Raw genomic sequence first — 24827 nt, 5'->3', positions numbered from 1 at the left:
CACATCCTTCCCTGCCCTCCTCGTGCAGCATTTCCTCCATTGTTTCTCTTTGTGAATGACAGCCCTTGCCGACGAGTCATATATCCTTAACTGCACCACTGTTTCCCCTCTGCTCCTGCTCTTTCCCATCCATTTCATCCAGTTCTGATTTCTTCCTCTTAGTAGCACCTGGCTCTTCATTTCCGTGCTCGCTATTGTACTAGGTCAATTGGTGCGCCTTCCTAGTTGCAGCCAGTTGCCTTTTTTATTTTTTTTTTTTAAAGATTTTATTTATTTGACAGCACAAGCAGGGGGAGCACCAGGCAGAGGGTGAAGGGAGAAGGATGCTCCCTGCTGAGCAGAGAGCCTGATGTGGAGCTCGATCTCAGGCTCCTGGGATCATGACCTGAGCCAAAAGCAGACACTTAACCAACTGAGCCACCCAGGTACCCCCAGAGTTATCTTTTCAGTGTATATTTGAAGTATCATCATGTTTCCTATTTCACATTTTCATGGTTTTCTGTCCTTGCCTGGTAAAATGCAAACTAGTTAGCACAGCATTTGTAGCCCATCTTCACCTGGTGCATATCTGCCTTTCCAGATTTGTTTCATGTTATTTCTTCCTTACCCTCCCCCAATATAAAATACCTTGCAATTCCCAGAACACCCCTTGTTTATTTGTTTAGCAGTAGAAACTAAGATGGGAAAAGGCCTGGCAGAAGCCACAAGAAAGATTTCTCCTAGTATACCAGCATTTAGAATAATTTAAAATTGCCAGTGAAACACTAGCAAATAGGAAATGTGTTCTCTAAAAATACTACATAGTATTTGTCAAATTTTTTACATGACTGTATATTAACAGGTAGTAGTGTTTTGCTTTGTTATTCATAACTTCTTAAAGAAAAGTTCTGTTTTAATTTAACACGCTACTGTTTTAACCATCTGCTTGTATTCATTGAATAAATATTTATTAGTGTTTCATATATACTGGGAACATACTAGTATAGTTTTTTGTTATTGTTATGAAATTAAAGTATTGAGTCTGTTCCGCAACAAATGAAGAAGTATGTTCCTTATTATATGCAATCAAAACATGGTTTGTAAACATCTTTTGATTTATAAAGTTTTTCATGGGAAATTTAGGAGTTTGAAACTCACATTAATAAAGCTGTTTTTTCCTATAGGAATTTCAGTAAGCAGAAATTTTTGAAAAAGCTATAAATCCAGTACTATAAAACCAAATTATAATAGGATAAATCCAGAGTTGAATTGCTTCTAACTCTGGAATCGGAGGTAATGCCTTTCTTTGTATCACCAGCCAATTGTTTCTTAAATCTTAATGCCAAATATTTAAAGCACCAACCATCCCATCAAAAAGCTGCTTACCTGTGGAACATCAGTGACATTTCAGCTAATAGTGGCTAGGCAATGAATATGTTGTTCTCTGATTTATTGCTTTCTAATTCCATTACTTATCATGAAAACTTGTCTGTTAGAAAAATACCTGTGTTTGTATGTTGATGCTGGTGGTAAGAATTATGCCACCACTCATAATCATCATACAATACTGAAGTACTAGAACTTGCCAAAGCAGAAGACTGTTTCTACTGTGGTTTAAAAACCAAGTAGTGAGTGTTAGATTTGGTAATGATTATAGTTATAAGCCAATTAAATTGTCCTCCAACCATGCAACTTAATATTTTTAAGGTGTTCCTAAATTTATTTATTTATTTATTTAAAAGATTTTTATCTATTTGACAGCAATCACAAGTAGGCAGAGAGGCAGGCAGAGAGAGGGGGAAACAGGCTCCCCGCTGAGCAGAGAGCCCAAGTTGGGGCTCAATCCCAGGACCCTGGGATCATGACCTGAGCCGAAGGCAGAGGCTTCATTCAACCCACTGAGCCACCCAGGCGCCCTAGTGTTCCTAAATTTTAAAAATGCGTTACAGCAGTTTCTAAAGTATCCTTCTGTTAACAAACCCCATTTTAGCTACTAATTTTTATAAATTTGAAGTATTTTCAGTATAAGATCTGTCACTGGAATGCAAAACATTTAAGAGTTTGCTGATTTTATATATGTTGGATATTCTCTGTGATAAAAAGAAATAAACTGTGAAAGTACAAGTAACTTTTAAAAACTATACTATACATACAGTTATGTATACATCGTACTTTTTACACATACACATGTATGTTATATGTACATATGTATATAAAATACATAAAAGCAGTAAGAAGCATTAAAACAGTCAAAGTACAAGCAATACTTGTACTCTGTGATCTTTGTGGTTACTGGTCTAGCTTGTCAGGTGAGAGCCACCAGGCACAGAGAGAGATCATCGTTTTACCATGCACACAGCTTTTTAGTGAACTCTAGCATATTAATACAATCCTGGCAGTTACTCCGTTTTCATGGAGAAATAAAAGTGGGAAAATCACAGCTCTTCCTGGAAGATGCCTGGGAAAAAGCCCAATTTGAGCTTCCATTTAAGGAATCAGTGACATTGTTCCCTTTTGGTTAGCAATTATTTTGTTTGAGTTTTTCTTTTCTTTCTTTTTTTTTTTTTTTTAAATAAAACAAGTTATTGAAAAAGTCATAAAATGAATACCCATACCTTTGTAACCATGGACATTGCAAAAGCCTTTTCAGGACACAGTTTAATAGGGTATGCAGCCTCTGGCATGAAGTGGTGGAGTAAATGAATAAATGCAGTTCTTCTTAGTTTATTCCAAAGAGGTAATCCCCAATCAGGAAAGTAATTTATAACAGTATTCTTCATAAAAGCAAAAAATTAATGTAAGGCAATGGGGAACTATTAAACTGTGGTTTAGACTTGAAATATCATGAATATTTAGAATATTGTGCTGCCACGCCCCCCTTCCCACACACACACGCACCATTGGTTCGACCCTCTAACCATCTCATACTTCTATTCTCATTTCTCCATCCCCATTGGAATTATCTCAGTTCAGAATATTATTATGTGTTGCCTCGATTAGAAACATATAATCTCTGCTTTATCTGTATGATCTTCCTGCCTTAGTCTTACCTTTCCAGATATTCTCTACACTGGAGCTAAAGTAGTGCTTCTAAAAATAGAAGTTTAATCATGATTTTCCTTAGGTTAAGACACTCTAGTGAGTTTGAATTACTCCACAGAGTATCCCGTGCTTGAGCACGGCTTGCAGACTGTTACCACATTATCAGCCTTACTGATCTCACTCCTCTTGATTCTAGATTTTTGAACGTGTTCTCTCTCTTCCTTGGAACCACCTTCACTCTTTCTGACCTCTTTAACTCTTACTCACCTGTGTGTCTGACATTGTATATTACTTGAACATGTGAATACCCCAGAGCCTTCCCTACCCGGTTGATCATGAGCCCAAACTTCGTTTGACATCCTTGCTGTATGTTCCTGGAAACTCCGTATCAGTTTGTTTTAACTGATTAATTGTCTATATCCAACTCCATCTTCCCTGATACAAATTTCCAAGAGCGCAGTCTTTGTTAGTTAAAACCTATCCTAGAGATATAATCATTTTTTAGAGATTTAAGGACTATGATGTAAAGACTTTTCCTAGAATATTTCATAAAAATAGTAGGATAAAAAATTATATATCAACTATAAAGGATAAATTCAGTTTATAATAAAATCTAGATGGGAATAAAGCCATTAAGGCTCCCTTGAGTAGTAGCTTATATGTAAATTTTAAAATACAATTTTAGGGACTCCTGGGTGCCTCAGTTGGTTAAGCGTCCATCTGGTGATTTCGGCTCAGGTCATGAACTTACTGGTTATGAGACCTAGCCTCACCTCTGGATCCTTGCTCAGCAGGGAATCTGCTTGAGATTCTCTCCCTCTTAAACACACACACACACACACACAAACACAAGTGCTCTCTCTCTTGCTCTCAAATAATCTTTAAAATACAGTTTTAAAGTTAATACAGAAGCACCTAGATTTGGAAAGAGAATATTTAAGTCCGTTGGTTTGTGAGGCCAGATCATTTAACAGCATTTCCTGCTTTCATTCCCGGGATACCTCCTACTGAATAGTTAAGGGCCTGCCCTTGGTAGCTTAAGACTTTGTCAGTGTTTTCAGCCCCCTTGGTGTGGTATATCATTGATACCTTCTTCAAAATACATCGGTTTGGTATATACGTAAAGAAACCTGTTGAGGCAGTTGACACCCTTACTTACTGGAACTCATCAAGTCTCATAGGGGAATCGTTGGCAGCCTGAATATACCTGGCCCCTTCCCAGTGCGCATATCCACATTCTGTGCAGGGTAAACGATTCATTCACCCAAGGCTTGAGGTCACACCACACAGCTGTCATTATGAAAGAAATTTCATCTTGGTTTTTAAACCCTTGGTTTTTTTGTTTGTTTGTTTGTTTTTAAGATTTTATTTATTTATTTGAGAGAGCGCGTGAGAGGCGAGAAGGTCAGAGGAAGAAGCAGACTCCCCGTGGAGCTGGGACCCCAATGCGGGACTTGATCCCGGGACTCTGGGATCGTGACCTGAGCTGAAGGCAGTTGCTTAACCAACTGAGCCACGCAGGCACCCTAAACCCTTAATTTTTTTTTTTTTTTAAGATTATTTATTTATTTATTTGACAGAAATCAGAAGTAGGCAGAGAGGCAAGGCAGGCAGAGAGAGAGGAGGAAGCAGTCTCCCCGCTGAGCAGAGAGTCTGATGCGGGGCTCGATCCCAGGACCCTGGGATCATGACCCGAGCCGAAGGCAGAGGCTTTAACCCACTGAGCCACCCAGGTGCCCCTAAACCCTTGATTTTTAAAATGCTTTCCAACATTGAACATTCTCTCATCATTTTTAAATTTTTGTTTCTCTGGATAGTTGTATATTACTAGTTTATAGGCTAATTATTGTTACACTTACTGGCTATAGTGTGCTTTTTTTAAATATTTATAAAACACCTCAAAATACAAGGTAAGCATGGGAGCCACAAAGAATACAAGAATACCCAAAAACCAAATGCTCATGCGTTATCAGCTTGCTTAAGGAGAGTGCTTTGTTAACTGTGAAAGTTAATAAGGTTCAGAGTTCTTTTTTTTTTTTTTTCAAGATTTTATTTATTTATTTGACAGACAGAGATCACAAGTAGGCAAACAGGCAGGCAGAGAGAGAGGAGGAAGCACGCTCCCTGCTGAGCAGAGAGCCCGATGCGGGGCTCGATCCCAGGACCCTGGGACCACGACCTGAGCTCTGAAGGCAGAGGCCTTAACCCACTGAGCCACCCAGGCACCCCAGGTTCAGAGTTCTTAAGTAGAGGACTTGAGAGGACTTCTTATATTGCCTTCTTCTAAAATAATATCTGGTATACTCCAGAATAACAACTGTTTTTCTCATAAATTACTCCTGCAGTAGAGGAAAAATTTCTAAAGTTTTAGTTCAAAATTAACTCCTGTTCCTAATTGTCAACTCCTATACTTAACTTTCCCTGATTTATTTTATGCCTACTTTAAAATGTGGTTTTTAGGTTGCTATATAGCTAAACCTACTTAAGAAATAAAGGAGTATTTGCAGTTTATTTCAGAAGTACATTCTTCTTCATCCCTAAAGAAATGTGTTACTTACATTGCACATTTTGTTTATTATTATTTTATTCTGCAAGTTTGGCCACCCGTACTTGGCTTCCTAGCTGTGGGATAGCTAAGCAAAAGAAGCATTCAAGTGCTTTACTAACATAGTGGCACAAACTCCTGTCTTATGTTAAATTTTACCCTAACGTACAATCAGTGGGAGAGATAACACCTGTGTTATAGACCTTAAAGGTTGTTAAGAAGGTTAAATCAGATAAGAATGACTAAATTCTTTAAAAATTATAAACACTTGAAATAAAGGCTTATTTGAATCCAGAAACAAGAGACCTTTAAAAAAAAATGAGATAACAAGAGACCTTTTAAAAAAAAGAGATATTTAATTAGCTTAATTATTTTTTTTCCTCTGGCCAAGGAAAGGTAGATAATAAGAGTCTCAATCTCAGAACAAAAATTATAGGGCAAAAACTTAAATCTTACTTGTCTTCATTGCAGTTATGATACATCATAGAGGTCAAATGTTACCAGGTGATACTTGAAGAAATTCCCTGCCTTTTTTCCTTCCCTGCTTTGTCTCCCTTGGCCTTATGTTGAGGTTCAAAGTTTTAGTCAGCTGTTTACAGGGAAGATACCCCTTTAGATATCTTAAAGAACAGTAAAGAACAAAAGTTAAGGTGTGAAGCAACCAAAATTAATGGCCTCAGTGTCACCGTAATGACTAGATCCAAAAGTAGTTTGTGTATAAGTGAAACTAGCAATAGTGACCTGCCATTGCTCTGAGGACAGGGCAGCTTTCTGCCTCTACTCTCAACTTAGAGGTCATTACACTGCACTTGATGGCTCAGAAATCGCATCCGTGTGTCCTAGTGCCTATAGGTTACTTTGAAGAATCCCTGTAGTAGGTTGACATCATATATAGTAGCATTACCTGGAAATCTTTCAAGACCATGATTAACAGTTTTGTTTGTTTTTTGGTTTTTTTTTTTTTTAAGATTTTATTTGTCAGAGAGAGAAGAAAGAGAGAGCACACAAGCAGACAGAGTGGCAGTCGAGGTGGAGAGAGAAGCAGGCTCCCTGTTGAGGAAAGAGCCCAGTGCTCTTTCCCAGGACCCTGGGATCATAACCTGAGCGGAAGGCAGAGGCTTATCTAAGACACCCAGGCATCCCTAACAGTTTTATCATAGATACTTAGGGGTGAGCTTAGTTCTCTGTTAACCCACTAACAGTGTAGGTAACATTTTGCCTTTGTACTCTGGATGCTTTTTAGACAGATTCGTAGTTATCTTTAGATCCTTGAAATGGTTCATGGTCCTTTCCCCATAGTTTTTTGTTTGGTCTTCAGCTACACCCTGTGTAAACTTCTTCATAGCAGCTGTTGCACTTTTTTGAACTTGCTTTCCTTTCCTATTTCTATCCAAACCAGACTATCAGTCTTAAATACAAGGGCCACATCTAGTTCTTTATATACCTAGACTAGTGATTGGTCTTTAGTATGTAGTGAGTATTTTGTTAAAAAGAAAATAAATTACTTTTCCTTCCTGTAGACTAATTGCTTAATCTGGATCCATGTGAGTTTAATGTGTTATTACTTCTAGAACTTGTTGTCAGGCATTTGTTACAACATCTACAAGGGTCTACTCACTCCCTACCACTGCCACTGCATGTATACTTTGCAAATTTTTTCCTCCTTTTCCCATATACCTCCCATAGCCAGTCCATTTTTAGATCATCATCATTTTCAGGTACCTGCTCTTTATCTTCTGTAGAGTCAGGCTCTCCTAAGCTCACAGTTTGTAATCATATGCTCTTCCTTTTATTGCCCCAGCCATATAGTCTGAAAGTGTTTACCTAAAATGATCTATTTCAGAGGACTTTTTTCCCTATAAGATAATTTTGTGGCTTTGCTGATACCAGTGTAGTGTGTAGCCCAAGGTATGGATCATATAAATCTTTCAAAAGTTTGTCATTCCTATTAAGCTTACCGTAAAGAATAAAATCTCAAATTATGTCATACTGTGTTTCACATAAAAGAAATAAATGCTTATTTTGATAAAACTTTTCTGAGATCGTTATTGCTTTTAATAGATCTGTTTATGCCTTGTTGAGAAAAGAACACATTATCTTCAGAGTTAAAAAAAAAAGTATTCATTGGAGGCACCTGGAGACCCCAGTTGGTAGAGCATCTGACTTCTGGTTTGGCTCAGGTCATGATCTTAGGGTGCTCAGCACGGTGGTGGGGGGCGGGGGCAGGGAGTGGGCTTGAGATTCTTTATCTCTGCCCCTCCCCCCGCACATGCATGCTCTTTTCTCTAAAATAAATAAAATTTTTAAAAAGTTACTTTTTTTATATAGTTTAATAAAATTTATGCAGCAGTGTGTGTGTGTGTGTGTGTGTGTGTGTGTGTGTGTGTTTAAACCTTTCAAGCTTTTCTGGCTAAGGAAAGTGCCTCGCGCGTCTTCCTCTCTGTCTTGCTTTATTTTTGGTAAGTCGTTGCTGCTAAACCAGGTATTACGATTAAGTGGAAGTTTGTGGGATAATGAATGTAATGGCAAATAGTGTAAGATACGCCAAGATTTTTCTCCCCTTACTGTGTCTGTAACATTTTGACCTACGAATTTTTCAACAAAGCAGTAAGATTGTCTTCGCATATCATTGGAAGCGGGGGCTTACACATTACCTTTTAGTAATCGGACTGTATTGCCAAGGTGAAGCAATGGTGCTGATGTGCCTTTGCCTCTCCACCTAAGCATGGAGTTCTGATACATGTTTGCAGTGTTGGGTTTCTGTACGGTTCTGGCAATTTCTCTCATGCTCTTTAGTTGGTGAACATCATTCTTTTTGTGTTGGACTTAGCACAGTATCTGCATCATAGTAGGTACTCATTAGTCATCTCTTAACATTGAAGATTGGGAAAAGAAAGGAAGGTGGAATCAAGCAACTTTTAAATCTGAAGAAATAATAGATCATCATGGAGTCCACATAAATTTTTGACACAAAATGAAGTTGGTGATTTAAAAGAAATTGGTGTGGCCATAAAGGCCAGTCTGGGAAGTTCAGGCCCTATGAAATAGTAGTAATGGGGAGCCACTTCCTTGTATCAGGAAAACAAAAGCCAAACTAGGTTTTCCAGTGGAGAGAATTAATGAATTAATTGGTTAAGCATGTGCTGAAAACTACAAAAGGAGCAGGGTGTAATACAGATTGAGCAACTATAGGCAGCAGCTCTTACCCCAGGGCTGGGAGAGAAAAGAGAGAGATTGGTACTGTTGTTCGACCTTAGGCGCTGTGAGAAAGTTCTGTGCAGAGGTGGAACTTGGCTGATACAGGAAGCACAGTAGCTCAGAGGAGTAGATAAACTGGTTGGCTGGTCCTGTTCCTCATGGGTGACAGAAGAAAGCTTGTTCTAGAAATGCTGGGAAGGAAGTGTGGAGCCTGAGAATATCTGGCACGGGAAGGAGCATCCCTTCTCCCCTCCATGGTTCTTCCGTCTTGCTTAAATGCCCTCTACTGTGCATCTCGCTTGTGAGAGCCTACCAGAACCAGCTTGCAAAGAAGAGAGAGTACTATCAAGAGTCCTAAACCCACTGTTAAAAGTATAGAGCCGGTCAGTTTGAAACTTAATAATCTGCATAATCTAGGAGAAAAATATTATCAAATAGGGTGGGAGGTTAATTTTTCTACTAGCGTTACGGGATGAGTTTGAGTAAATAGTCGCAGATTTACATTAAGCTCTGTACCTCACATCTCCACTTGGCTATTTAAAAAGCCAAGGTATTAGCATTTTCAAACTTAATATTTCCAAACAGAGCTCTTGATTCCGTTTCCCTCCGCCTTTCCCTTTATTAAATGGAGCCACCATCTACTTGATTGCTTAATCCACAAACCTGAACATTATTCTTTAATGTCTCCTTTCTCTCACTTGTTATATCCAACTAGCTATCAAGTCCTTTTGAGTTATTTTTGTCCATCTGTTACTACTTCCACGCCAGTCCGGTACATTTTCTGTCACTGGGGCTGAGGTCAAGCTCCTCATTACTGGTCTCTCTCTGATCGTACTCAAGCCCCAAACAATCCATTCACAAAATAACAGAATATGCCTTTAAAGACAGATTCTGTTCTGTTTCTCTCCTGTATAAAAGCCTCTATTTAGCTTTAAGTCAGTTATGTTCTTTGTCAAATTTTCTTTAGCTATCAGACCAGATACAAGTAATGATTGGTATGAAAATTTTTTTAAACTTTTGTCACCCTCCATTTTCTCTTTTTTCTTACTAATTTCTTGTTCAGCTAAGTGAATTAGTCATGTACTTTTTCTTTTATGTTTAGGAAACTTTCTACTCACGTATGTTCTTCTTAAGATTTTATTGAGAGAGAGACAGAGCACAAGCAGGAGGAGGGGCAGAGGAAGAGGGAGAAGCTGACTTCCCACTGGGCTCAGTGTGGGGCTCCATCCCAGGACCTGGGAATTATGACCTGAGCCAACTGACGCTCAACCAACTGAGCCACCCAGGCGTCTCACCACTCATTATTTTAAATTTATAGAAAAGAATCAAATTTTTTAATGTCAGTGAGCAAGTTCACGTTTGCAAGGCATTGGGAGCTATAAGAAGACTGTTTTAATTGGTTAATGGTTAATTTATGGTTATAAGTCACATGAGAAATTTCCTGAAAGCTACATGAAAAATAGAAAAAATGAGATAGTACATGGCTATATAGGATTGAGTATCCCAAAAGGAGCAACATAGATTTAGGAAAATGATACCCATTATGTGTGGGTGTGATTAGGAAAAAATACACTCTGGAGGGACCAGTCATCTGGGCTATCAAAAGAATTATGCAGAGGATGCTTCTAGATAGGATCTTGTCTTCGTTGGGGGCAAAAAAGCACAAGCAGGCTTCTAGGAACAGTGGGAAGACGATTTTAGCTAATGCAAAATATTTGCAAATGAGGCTGCTTATAGACAGAAGTTAAGTGCCTTGATTGCTAAGCTGGAGAGTTTAGGCTTTTCTTACAGGAAAATTATTTTACTAATCACGTTTTAATGATTTGGAAATATTCATACATTTGCTTCACTTCTCTTTTGTAATTAATTACATTACTGTAGTGGAGTTTGTTTTAATGTGTACTTTATAAATTTAAAGCTGCCAAATAAACATGGTTTTCTTAATTTCTTACTTGAGGTCTTCGATGAATCCAAAGGATAATTCCACTTAAAGGCACTGCACCGAGGAGAGGGTATGATAAGGAGTTTAGATCGAGTATGCTGGGTTAGAAGGCAGTTTGACAGTGTGACCATATGCGACATTAGATAAGCTGCCTAACCTGTCTAGGCCTCAGGGATAACGCAGTACCAGTGCCACAGAAGTGTTATAAAGGTGTAAATGTTTAGATGATGAAAATCTGATATCTAGCTTTAATAAGATAGAGCAGTGTATAAGTTGTTCTACTTTAAAATGCTAAGACCTCTGCATTCTCAGTCTAGTATTAACCATGACCTATTTCTGTCACTTTAACATAGCTGTTAAATATAGCCGGTAATGTAGCTGTAAATTATTATAATATTATTATAATAGACTATAGAGTATGATAGATAATTATGTATAGATTATTTATACAGATTCATAATCTGTCTTCCATAATTGTAAACCCCCAAGAAGTTCAGAAAAGAAAAATAATCTGTCTTTATCCTACTTAGTGTATTATTTTTATGTTTGTCACAGCTTGGATTATTGCAGTATTCCTCCAGACCCAAGGGGGGTGTTATGTAATCCTTGGTATAGCATCTTTATACATATCTGAAAAATTCTCAAAATACTTAGGATGCCACAGGTTTTAGATATGGGACAGTGGACCTGTAGAAAAGTTAGCAGGTGTTTGTTATATTTTTTAAACTTCTGCATTTCAAAGGTATGTTGTTCCTGATGTTTCAGTAACCTCTACATAATGCTTTTCATATAGAAAATGTGAGAGAAGTATTCATTTATCCTCTGACCCAGTAATTCCACGTCTAGGTGTGTGTTCGGAAAATGGAGCGGAAAAACTACATTCACAAAAATATCTTACATGAGAATTTTCACAGTGGCTTTATGCACAATATCCAAAAACATTCCAGTGGCCATAGCAGAAGAGTGGCTAAATAAATGGAGTACAACTCAGCTGTCCAAACAAGTATGCCGCTGCCACGTGCAGCAGTGCGGAAGAGTTTCGTGAATAATGCCGAGTGAAAGAAGCCGGGGCACACGAAGTGTATGTACTCTGTGATTCCATTACATGGAATCCTAGAATAGGAAAACTAAACTGGTGACAAAAATCAGATTGGGGGTTTCCAGGAGTAGGGTGGGGGAGGATCTTAACGTGTGAAGAGGCACAGTGGAACTTTGAGTTGATCGAACCATCCTGTGACTTGATGTGCATTCATCAAAACTGACTGAATGTTGCCCTTAAGATCTCAGGATTCCACTGCATATAAATTATGTCTCGGATTTCAAAATACAGAGCAAATGAGAAATAAGAATTTGTAAAGTTCTAGATGAACACTTTGATTCAGCATTATAAAATACCCTTCTACAACGTGAGGTTTGGTTGTTCAAGAACAGCTGCTTTTGTTACAGAAGGAGAAGTCGGCATTCCGTCTCTATGGAGGTGTTTGTTCTTGTGCAAGTTCTACAGAAATGCCTTTTGAAACATCTGGAGTTGAGATGTATGATTTCAGGATGCCTTGTTTGATCAGCTTTTATCTTTGAGAGAAGAGGAAGCATCAGATAAACTCCTGATATGAAGCCTGAGTGGCAGAAGCTCTAGAGCCTCCAGGACTATAGAAAAACTCAGGAGAAATTACCTAAGAAACCAGCACATTTTCTTATCTGAAGTTCTGTTGGAAAGAGAGATGGCATACCCCTTCAGCAGCATTCAGGCAGGAATATGATGTCAAGTTTCACTGGCAAAACCAGGACAAGAAGGTTTAACTAACCACTTCTCTGTTAGAGTAATTCTGTAATGAACTCTGTGGACTCCTGAGGCACAGCATCATGCTCTGTGCGTACAGAATGGCGGGCGAGGTGGGGAGCAGTGATGAAGATGCCAGAGTGAAACTAATTCTGGAGTGAGACCACCATGTTTAAATTCCAGCTTCCGAACTCAATTTTGTGCTCTGCTAGGAGGTGTTAGTGTAGCCCGCCGTAATGGGATGTAATCAGTGTGCATACTGTAATTCATGACTTGTGAATCTTAGTGGCCTCCAGCGAGGTCATTGTGGCAGAGTCCATTGCGGCTGCCTAGGGAAAGCTGTGCTGCTGTCCTTTTGCGTGGGCGAGGGGGAGGTCTATGACCCTACATCTGTTTTTCGGTGTCCTGCACCCTGTAAAAGGTCAATACATACATGCAGGAACCTTGATGTGCACACATGTATGTCTTCCATCATCTTTCTCTTTGGCTTTCTCCTCTGTTTTAATACTGCATCACCAGCTAATGAGTGTGGTTAAATTGTTATCCAAAAAAACAGTTGGGTGAAAATGTGCATTCCAGTCCCTCTTCCCTCTGCAGCACTCTCTGAGACAATAGGTCACATAACTTCTTCCATCTTTATTTCTCTTACTTGATGACGTTTTCAAACACGTACCATTGTTTCACTGTTGAAAGTGATGAAGGAATACCTATTGCTTTTCTTTTTTTTTTAATGTAGAGTATAATTTATATGTTTCTGATACTCCGTTACTATGTATAGACTTAAATTTGAAATGATTTGATGAGATTTAAATATCACTAGCTTTCAGGGAACAAGTTTAAGGAGTTTGGGTTAGATAATGGATTGCTAATTTGTCCCTTTTGCTGATGCTTTTCTTACCATTAACAAGTAATTTCTATGGCTTTCAAAGAAATCCTGTTAATTTTTTTCTCTATCATCGTTGTACAAGTTCATAGGGGTCAAGGAATAGTAATTCCACGAGCGTTCAAGTCTCCTCTGTTTTTTCCTACAAAGTAGGTTTTTGAAAAGTTGGCAGTGACACCTTAAACTTTAACTTTGTGATGTTTTCATTCATCTTTTTAATTCTTTGTGGTTTGTTAAAAGCTAATTTAGCAGTTCTGTTTACTATAAATAATAGTACCCTTTTTGCTGCTGTAGTGCCAGAGGACAGAGTTTTGTGTATCATTGACATTTGCAGTAGGTAGGGAGGACAGAGAAGCTTGTCATCTGGTCCTGCTCCTTTCTGAATCAGGTCAGAAAAAAGTGTCATTGGGTTACTTTTTTTTAAATATTAAGTACCGAGGATTAGATACTGCATAATACATGTGAGTAGTACATAGTTCCACTGTATCCTAGCACCGTCTTCAGGAATGAACCTTGGTAAATGGACCTTCATCTGCTGCTTTCTTTTGCTGTAGCTAATGCTTACCCTATAGGATTTAGACATTTGAGATTTGGAAATAAAGTTAAAAGATTTTTCGTACCAATCATTTAGAAATACTAGCAAAAATAACTTGTGGGACAGGGTGAATGGGAATATAGGCAGTGATAAATAAGAAATAGGCTCTATTCTCAAGGAACTTACTTTGGTGGTGGTGATGTACATGAAACTATAAATCAAGGTAGAAACAGTATAATCTAAGGAGGGCCCTTTGAGGAGGTGACATTTAGGTTGGGAGTTTGCAGAGATTAGGTAGGATTTAGAAGGAGGGTAGAGTGGAATGCAGAGGAGCATTCAAGATAGGGGAAATAGAAATATGCACAGAGATGCATAACAGGGAGTGATTTGATTTATGGTAGAAGAAAGGTGTAAAAAATAGTGGAAAACTAATTGCTTTACCTTGAGAAGATAATTTGGGCCCAGATCCACAGATAGCTTAAATGGTTTATATTTTTAGATAGCAAGAAACTAAGAAGGGTTTAAGACATAAAAATGTTAAGGAACATTAAGAAGAAAAGTTGTGTTTTGTGCAGTTAATCTTACTCTTGTATAGATTGATTGGAGAAGAGATACCATTAACATAATACTGTGGTAGTTTTGGTGATACACCAGTAGTGACCAGAACAGGGGTGACAACAATCGACAGAAAGGGTGGGGCAAGTCCAAGGTAAACGAGATGGCCAAACATTTTGCTGGTCAGAGACAATCCTGGTATTTAAAGCCTGTCACGGTCACATAGTTGTTAAGAGCTTTTACTTTTAAATGTCTCAGGGGTTAGACAGTGTACCATACGGTGGCCCTAAAGATAGATTTGCTTTAGAACGATGATAGTATTTACTAATTGAGAGGAGACAGGAATGTTGGCATAAGAGAGCAGAATATATATTCAAATTTTAGAAATTCTTATGATTGTGATTTTATTAAAGTTTCCTTTTTGGAAAATTAAACAGAATTCTCATATGTGAATACCACCGTCATATATTACATGTTTAAAATCCCAGTTTGGTGGGGGCTGGGGAGGGGGTTGCGTGTTTTTTTGGTGCATTGTTGGTGGTTCCCCCCCCCTTTAATGAGCACATTGAGTTTCTGAATGTGCTACAAAATGATGGTTAAGAGAATAAATACACTACATTTAATCTTGACTAACATTTACTCCATTTAGCTAAGCTTTGGGGGAACTTTAATAAATCAGTGTAGTTTACATAAAAAATGTCCACACGGAAATGTAGCTAGGGGCGGTTGAGGGTATTCTGGGTATCAGTATGTCAGCACCTTTTGGTTCTGTGGTCCCCCCGCTCCTTTGAGTGAAGACAGTGGCTGTAGTCACATATTTCTTATTGTAAGGTTTGTGAGTAAATACGGCTGTGATGGACGCGGCCCATCTTAAGTGCTTACTGCTCTCGTGTTTCCACGCACAGGCAGAGGGAGAAGACAGCCTGAAGAAGATGCAGCTGATGGAGCTTGCGATTCTGAACGGCACCTACAGAGACGCCAACATTAAATCACGTAAGCCTGAGGCTGAGGTCCATGGTTATAGCCGTAGCAGCTGCTGGGTCCACAGACCTGTCTCCTTTTGGCAACACAACACAAGATCAGTGAGACAAAGTGGAGATTCGAAATAATGGTCACTTGATACGGGACTAACAGTCCCATTTTTACTGTTTTCATGAATTGGGGACATTCTCCTTTATTCTGTGTCAGCATGTCTAACTAAGTTTTGGGTTTATAAACTTTATTGTTCTGGTGAAATTTCAACTTCTAAATTCAAGAGTTTCAGGAAATTTCCTATTCTGTTAACTACAGATTTAAGGCTTCTAGCTTATTCTGTTATATTTATACAAAAGACAAAACAAAATTTTTAACTTTTTTTTTTTTAAAGCAAATTTAATTTGGAATGTATCTGAAAGCAGTGACCCTTCTGTCAAATTCTGTCCTTTCACCTTGCTTGCTAATGTTCCCCTCCAGTTTTTTCTCTGTTGATTTCAAATGTGAATGAGTTCACAGAGAGCAGTAGGTGATATTATTTTTAATCCCAGTTTTCCTTTAGATATATCTCTGGATGCTTTCATAAACTTGAAGAAGATTGCTGTTTTACATTGTGAGGGAATTAAAGCTTCACAGGTCTTTCAATGAACATAATCTTCTACTTAAATTACTAGCTTTTTCTTTTTTTAAAGAAGTAGAATTTTAAAGTCCTAGCCAACTTTCCAAAGTAGAGGCACTTGAGTGGATTCAGAAGTGGTTGCTTTACAAAATGGAGTAGATCATTAACAGTCTTATATTTAGGAGTGGGACATTTTTTAATATTTTTCTATGAAGTTCATTACAGATGCAGGAAAGATATATAAAACTAGTAGTTAGTCGGTTAATACATAAAAGTTACTCTTTTCTTAATTTGAAACTTAAGCTGTCCTTTTAGAAATAAGCCAAAACTGTATTTCTGTGGACTCCAATTCCAAAAAATTTTTAACATCTTTTAATGCAAGTGTTTTCATGTGCTTCTGCATGTATCTTTAGTCTCATGAGATCTTAAAAAATAGATATATCAAATATATGAACTAAATATAACCTGTTTTAATGGTCTCATCCTTTTTTTTTTGTTTTTTATTTTTTGTTTTTGTTTTTTTAAATTTTTTTACAGTGGCTTGTTAATTTTTGCACATGTATTCTTAATCACACTGGGAAAGGGGGAGCTGTTTGCATTTGATCAGTGTGCTTTGGCATTTTGTGTGATCAGCGCATGTACTAATGATTTCCTTTTATTTTTCTTCTTTCCTGCTTTTCCTTTCTTTTTCCTACTTCCCTCTCATTTCCCACATGTTACACTGCTGTCTCTACACTTCCTCCTGCATTTCTTTGCTTACTGTAGCAGCCCTTGCCTTTTCTCTTGCAGCAACAGCCCAGGCTGCCCCAAGGATTATCACTGGGCCTGCGCCTGTTCTCCCGCCAGCTGCCCTGCGCACTCCTACGCCAGCTGGCCCTACCATAATGCCTTTGATCAGACAAATACAGACCGCTGTCATGCCAAACGGAACTCCTCACCCGACTGCTGCAATAGTTCCTCCGGGGCCCGAAGCTGGTTTGATCTACACACCCTATGAGTACCCCTACACGTTGGCACCAGCTACATCAATTCTTGAGTATCCTATTGAACCTAGTGGTGTATTAGGTAAGTTGTTCTCCCCGTGTGGCTGGCAGTATTTTTCTTCATAACTTCTGTGCCTCAGACTTTGAAATGATTGCGTTAGCTTTAGCGAGGCAAGACAAGTTTCCCTTAGGAAGACAGAAGCCTAAAGTTTGTTTTATTTCGGCCTCTCTTAATGGCTCCCCTTTTAAGGAATTGTACCTTAAATTTGCTTGGGTTCTCTTTGGTAACTCAAATTCACGTTGGGTAAATCAGTTATAAACATTTTAAACAGAAAATACTTTTTACCGGTGCCATCACTGAGGTCATTCTGAGTTTGGCCTGTCCCCCTCCGTTAGCTGCACTGCCTGTAGTTAGATTCCTTTCATCTTAGGGAGGTACTTAATTGTCAGCTAAATTTTAAGTTTCTGTGTGGGAATATTTTGAGATCTTTTTTAAAACTGCTGTTACTGTCTGTGTGTTTTCTAATATTTGTGATCACTTAAAATATGAAAGAGACCTGGTAAATTAATTGGATTCTTCAGGTTTCCCAGTTTTTCTCTTTTCAAGTTCTAGTTAATCTCAGTCATAAGAGAAACTCCTCTGGTTTCAGTAGTACAGTATGGAATCGATAAGTAAATACCAAGTCATTGTTACAGAATCACATTTGAGGCAAAAGTTAAGATCATACTATGAACGCTTGGTTTTACATGAACAAAAAGTGGTGTGCTTGAAAAAGACATTACTGATGCCTTTTTTTTATAGAGTGGATTGAAATGCCAGTCATGCCTGATATTTCAGCCCATTGACTTGCTGGATGAAGGACTAGAATACAGCAGCTGTTATAACACGACCAGTCAATGTGGGACAAACTGTTTCCGTGCTGCCCCTTTGTTTTACCAGACAGAATTTGAATACTTTTTTTCCTTGAATTGTATATGACCTTGGTGCTGCATGCATGCTGTTGACTCTTAGGACTTTGATCTTTTAAGGTTTTTTTTTCCAGCATTAATACTGATTTATAAAAATTTGGAAGTCTTTAATGAACCCGGACACTAAGATTCAAACTTGAAAATTCGTTGTTCAATTAAAGAAAGCCACAATGCTCTGTATGTTATCTGTGTGTGTGCACGCACTCAGGTGCCTTTTGTTCCATGAGCAAATAGGTTTTATTGTACATGTGTTCCGTTTATCTCTAAATCATTGTATAAAGTATCACAGGTCAGAATTATACTATAGAATTGTTTGTGAGAGGCTTGTTTCTGTTGCACATTTCTCGAAGCATTTTTAAAATAACATGTAACATGTAACCTGTTTACGTTTTCCTTTCTGTTAACGCTCTGTCCTGTGGCCCCATGCCTGCTCCTCTCCCCAGAGCTCCTCTCTGCTGCACGCACAGCGTCTGTTCGAGGAGTTTGTTGCTTCCTGCAGGGCTGGCGCTCTAGCCACCAGCTGCTGTCCAGCACTCTCACTGCAAGATCTCGCTGATTTTGCCTCGTGGAATTATACTTGTCTAAGATTAGTTTATCTAAAATGAAAAAGGGGTGATGGACCAGTTTACTGCTTAGAAACAGCAAGAGGCACTGCAGTTTCTCATTTTAAGCACTGTGTTTTTTCTTGTGTTGGGAAGTTTTTATTTATAATACTTAATTATTAAACTGACAAAAGCACAATGTACAGATACCTAATTGGCATAAACTAAATGACCAAAATGACCAGTCCTGTTTCTCTCTTGGCCACCGAAGCAGTAAAACGTGACATTGAGCACTTGGAGAACTGAGAAAATTATTTCAAATCGCTAAGTTATAATAAATTTGCACACAGATAACATGCATGATATATCAAGCCTCACATCATACTATTTTAAAAGAAGCAGTGCCCTTCAAAACAGATGCAGACATGTGTGTTGGTGGTAGTGAGGAGATTGGTATTAGCATCAAATCTTCATTGATGACTAATTTTTAATTCCCTTCCTTTTATCTTTAGGTATGGCTTTCCCAACGAAAGGCTAAGAATTCAAGAACGGTCTTAACTGAACCCTCATCAGATCTGAATTTAACAAATGCTTAGTCTCAGCAGCCTCCGTGGGGGGGTTGGGGGGGGAGCTTAGCCTAGCAGTCAGTGACTTACTTGCACTTTTTGCACACTGATAGAAAGTAAAAGTATGTTATTAATTTGGTTTCGTCTGTAATCTTACAAAGTAACGGTAATTTATAAAGGAGTGTATAGTAGTATACTGACTGCTAAGTGTACTATACTGTTTGCTTTACTAATCACCTAATTCATTGCAGTTCATACTTATTGACTCAAAGTTTAAAACCACAATCTGTAGGCTTTAAGATTTGCTTTTAAACCTTTTTAAGTGATCAACTCTGGAAGTGGTCTTAAGGTTAGCAGATAATTGTCAGTATTAAACACGGCATTATTTAAGTGGTCCTGCTGCGAGAAAGGCACTTCAGTGAATATGTGAATAGTAAAGCTTAAATATGTTTGGATCTAATAGCGTTGATGAAATACTGTAACTTGGGATTGTGAATGAATGGATAAAATAGGTTAAGGCCAAGAGATTGAAATGAATGCAATATTAATAGACGCATATATACACAACATGCTATGGTTAATTTTAAAACTACTGTGCCTTAACGTGTTTCTTAAAATGAAACTTTTGTAGTAAATGAACATTTGAAATCCATTTTGATAAACCTGTTAATGTTTGTTTTTTTCCCTTGTGAATGTTTTCTAACTTTGTCTTGGTAATTGCAATTTAACTAGGTGCGGTGGCTACTAAAGTTCGAAGGCACGATATGCGTGTCCATCCTTACCAAAGGATTGTGACCGCAGACCGAGGTTAGTTTAGTTCTGCAGTTCTTGTTTATAAGAAATGCGTTGGGTGTCCATAATATTTGCAACACCACACCTGATGGAAAAATATAACTGCTTACCTGCACACCATTTCTTTTCTTTTTCTAAATTGATTTGTCATAATTGACAGATTTAAGGGTTGGGATTTTTTTTCTTTCTTTCCTTTTCTTTGTTCTTTTCTTTCTTTCTTTTTTTTTTTTTTTTTTTTTTTTTTTTTTTTTTTTTTTTTTTTGCTCCCTTCCTATTTTAACTTATTAAATCCTATATTAGTATGTACTGTGATATATTCCTACTAAAACATAAATTAGTCCATTTGGGGAGCTATTAAATTTTGATGTCACCTTAATTATTTTTCAGTCATAATTTTTGCTAAAATTTACCTTTTAATTGTTCTGAAATGTTGGGTTGGTTTTGCAAAAAGAACTGAGCGGATGGTGCTTTAATGAGAGAAGTAAAGGAATATATGCCTCCTGTGTCCTTGTGGAGAAAACTGAAGATTTAGTTTCCATTTTCCTCTTTCATAAGATATTTGAGCCACTGTGTGAACATGAGGTCATACATGTCAGGCACTTAGCTGAAATCAACAAAGTAAGGACTGTGAAGATAATTTTGATGCAGTTGGTGGTTTGTTTTTGTTTTTGTTTTTTTAATAAATGAGAAAATCAGTTCCCTTTTATTCTTATATTATCCTGCCAAATGGATCCTTTGATTTTGTCATTTGCTGCTAAAATATATTATCTGAAGGTAAACTATCTCTTAAAGTTCTATGGAGACGTGAATCCAGCTTTGAATATGCTTTTTTGATTAACCTGTGACTGGGAAATAAGTCTTCATTTTTCTCCTTTTCAGCATTTGTAATTTGTGTCCTGTAAATGCCCTTGGACCCTTTTATAAATTATTTATGTTTTTGAGGAGTAATATTTTCGGTTTATTGACATTGAATTGTTTTCTAAGTTAGTCATCACAGGATAAGAATCTGAAGCAAGGTAGAAAAAGATTTTTCTCAAGCTTCTGTCATGGCACATTTATTACTAATTAAGTTGATCAAACTCTCTAATAATTAGTGGGAGAAGTGATGGAATTTACACTCCTGTACTACATCTTCTCTGAACTTACGAACAACCTATTGCTTCACATGGTTCTTCTGATTCCTGATGATAAATACTGGACACAGCTGTTGTCCACATCAGAATAAAATACTTTCCAAAGACATGGATGATATTTATTTAGCATCATACATAATTAAAGAGCCTTGAATTGAAGACTTCTAACTAGTACATACATTACTTGTTGATTATTCAGTGAGCAGTATAATTAGGCCCCGAGCTCAGTGATGATCTGTGACAATAACGCACCTTATAGGTGTGTCATGTACAAGTGTATGCACCACCTTCTTGCAGAACAAGCCTCCTATTGAAGGAGGAAAGTTTTTTTTAAGCTACTTTGGATTTAAGGAAACCGGATAATTCCATGAATAATTTGAAGCTTTTTTTTTTTTCATACTGTTAAAATGTCTGAAATAGTTTGAAAGAGTATTTTAAAGTAGTTTTTATTTTATTAATCTTTTCCTTCCTGCCCCTTTTAGGAGATTGCTCTTAATTTTGTTTTAACACAATAATTATTGGTTATTCAATGCAGTGCCTTGAGATAGTTGAAAATACTAGGAAGATTTTATAGTATTTGGAAATGACAACACATTCCATGCGTGGCTCTTTTGTAGTTATATGTGTTTTTGATTAGTCTTGTCATTTTATCCAAAATGCAATGTCAGCAAACCGAAATGCTACCTTTTTTATTTTCTCTAAATAACAGAATACTTGTATACTGCTGTTAACTATCACTGTATGCACTCATTGGGTCTAAGGGAGATGTCCGAAGTCCTTCATTTAAATTATTTATGATACTACTGTTTTCTCTATTTTTGAGGTTTTTTTTTTTTTTTTTTTTTTTTAATTTTTGAAGGGAAGAATAATACAAGCATTCATTTAATGCAAGAAAACTCAACCCTTGGACATATAACCATGTAATTTTATATAAGTGTTTAGAGTACTGCATGGTTGACAGATAAATCTAGTTCTTTACTAAAAATAAGCCCAGTTCTACACATATTTCTAAATTGAATTTAAAGCCTATAAAAGACCAACTGACTTTTTAGTTGTAATGAACCATAAGTGATTTTGCACAGCTGATACACCTGTGTGTACTGTAGGAGGCCAGGACTTGGCAGAGGATGTATTCTATCTAGGTGTACTGGTATATTTATATAAGTGGTAATTTGCTTTGTTTATATATTCCACACATACACACACACACACAAAATAATCAGAGTTTTTCTGAGTGATGATTTTATAAAAATCATCATTTATATAATTTGTATAAGAAACTTAATGCAAATGCAATTTTAATCAAAATTTAAAGTAATATCAAAAATGCTTTAAGATTCTGTGTTTTGGGAGTACTTCCTATGAAGTGGTATGACTACATCGTGTGAAATATTTATTTTCTTTAATTTTGGAGTAGCAGTTTTTATTTTAAATTAAATTCCACTTACTTTTAAGAAATTCAGGGAAGATTTGGTCTCATTGAAGATACAGTATTTTTGTAGTATTTATAAACTATCCTAAATGATAGACTCTAGAAAGCATTTTTGTTATATGAAAGTAAACCAGTCCATTATATAGATCATTTCAAATAACTCTGTGAACATTATACCTACTGGGTTATGATTTATGAAGTGGCATGGAACCTACCTTTGCACTGAATATTTTTTTCATTCACATCTCCTCTGCCTTAGTCACAGTGGCAACAGTACAGAAAATTCTCTCAAACCTCAGAATATAGTAGAAATAATTAAGCTGTTGAATGAGTCTTAAAAATCATACTACTGTTAAGTGGACCAAGTTTGGTGAAGCAGAATGTGACAAAGGTTGATTTATAAGGAAGGAACAACTCGAGGACACTGGGGATGATAACTTTCCACTTGAGAACTACTTTATGTTTTACTGTAATTTTTAAATTTTTTTTGTTCTGTTTGTTGTTTTGCAAAAGAAAATAGTATTTACAGGTGGCTTCTTTTAAAATATAAAATATAAAGCAGGAATGTATATGAAATGTCAGATTTTATTGTATTTGCAGAGTATTAGCTTTGAAATTGAATAAAGAAAGCTGTTTGTAGTTTTAAAATGCCTTATTGGTATCAATTAGAAATTTCTTCTATTTTTTGATGTACTTAGAGCTTTTTGAGTATAGAATTTTAAATGGCAGGATTTTACAGTGTTTACATGCAAGTGCATTTTATAAGTGTTCTATATGTGTAAAATAGTATTTTCAACTAGAAAGTGTTGGCTAGCGCAAAAGGCCTGGCCTTTTTTTGGTTCCCGTGATGTTGCCTACACTGCTAGACTACAGTTTAGTATTGCTTTGTATCATAAGGCCAAGAAATTCCATGTTGTTTGTAAATAGAATAATTGAAAAAGCAATAAACATTTATTGAACAAAAGAAACCTTGTTTGGCCCAGAGTTTATGTTGAACCAAATTGTTCACAGAAATTTAAATTTCTTTAGACTCATTTCTGTTAATCATCAGTTATTAATAATCACATCCATTCATTAATAGTTGCTTTAATGCTTGCATCTGAGAGAGTACTAATGCTTAATAGCAGTCAGATACTGATAGCTGCACTGACTGCTTCAGAATTCTGTATATCAAACCTATTCATTGTTGTTGTTCTCCAGTTTCCTTCATTGACTGCTACTAACTATTAGTTGTTAGTTGTATTTATTTCTATTTTTTCTTGTTAACCAGTTTTTTTGTTTTTTGGGGTTTTTTTTGTGGGATTGGGCTCTCCTTCATTTGTTCAAATCATGATATGCAACTGTCATGATTTTTATTGTATTCCGTAGATGGCGTCAGTCAGTTTGTCAGAATTAAACATGCTTTTTTTTATTAGTTGTGATTAGTTTTTCATGTTGTCATTAAGCCGTCACTAGCTGAAACTAATCTCTTCTCTATCTTTTCTTTTCTTTTTTTTTTTTTTTTTGTTTTGTTTTTTTTTTTGTTTCTAACCACCCAGCCGCCACCGGCAACTAACCTATGACCTTCTGACCTCTGAACTCTTCACCCAATGATGACCTGACCATGCCTGCCTGCTGATCAGTTAACTGGTAATCGCCTTTGCTTGCCTGTCGTCAGTGCAGCGAGCTGAGGCACTTGTCCGTTCGTCTTACCATCTAACCAAACAAAAGACAAAGAAATTGTTGTCCTCCAGTTCAGCTTTCGGTTTTTCTTTCTGTTTGGGTGAAAGTGGTTCTAGAACCTGCACTGAATAGTAGTAAAGCAATAAGGCCCAATTCATCCCACAGCACTGATCATCTTCTCATGCCCTACCCTCCGCGAACGGTAAGAAGGCCTCACTTCAGAAGGGGAGACAGATGGCCCTTAACTGCTCAGTGACAGAGGCAGTTACTGTGAGAGACTTCTAGGAACCTTCTTCTCATAGCGAGTCACAGCTCTCTGAATGTACTGTGTGATGATGCATCATGCATGAACCTTTGGTCAGGGATGTCATTGGTGAAGTGATTTCAAAAAGTATTCAAAATTTGATATGCTGTTTAGTCACTACAGTGCCCTCAAAGGGCAGAAGTTGCAGCCTTTTTTATATTGCCTGCCAAAATTTGAAGTATTAGAAGTGTGCCATGAGAGAAAAAACTTGACAAGGAATTTTGAGAAGTAATGCAAAGAGCAAAACTGCAACACTATTTTTAAAAAGATAAATATCTGAGTTAAAATTACTGAACCTTTATTTTACAACCTCCTTTAAAAACTATACGAGAACAAGGTACATGCATTATGTGTCACATTACTGGGCAAACTGTTCAAATATTTTTTTTAAACC

The 24827-nt window shown here is 37.1% G+C and overlaps 1 protein-coding gene across 4 annotated transcripts in view; it reads left to right on the top strand.

Moving 5' to 3' along the window:
* LOC111158650 (QKI, KH domain containing RNA binding) overlaps positions 1-24514 on the top strand; it is a 157422-nt gene extending 132908 nt beyond the window's left edge. Inside the window, exons 5-8 of one of the 4 annotated variants that reach the window (XM_022520830.1) lie at positions 15365-15452; positions 16816-17115; positions 19843-19917; positions 24006-24514. In XM_022520830.1, coding sequence (XP_022376538.1) covers positions 15365-15452; positions 16816-17115; positions 19843-19917; positions 24006-24022 — 480 coding nt within the window. In that variant the 3' untranslated portion in view covers positions 24023-24514. Of the gene's footprint in view, positions 1-15364; positions 15453-16815; positions 17116-17835; positions 20119-22726; positions 23432-24005 lie in introns of those variants that run through there. The other 3 variants (XM_022520831.1, XM_022520834.1, XM_022520832.1) reach the window with 3 other exon arrangements.
* The last annotated feature ends 313 nt before the right edge of the window (positions 24515-24827 follow it).

Source organism: Enhydra lutris, unplaced genomic scaffold (assembly GCF_002288905.1).
Source record: "Enhydra lutris kenyoni isolate GAN:26980312 unplaced genomic scaffold, ASM228890v2 scaffoldscaffold62, whole genome shotgun sequence".
Lineage (NCBI taxonomy): Eukaryota > Metazoa > Chordata > Mammalia > Carnivora > Mustelidae > Enhydra > Enhydra lutris.
The sequence above is the reverse complement of the archived record's forward strand: the minus strand, read 5'-3'. Positions and strand labels throughout refer to the sequence as shown.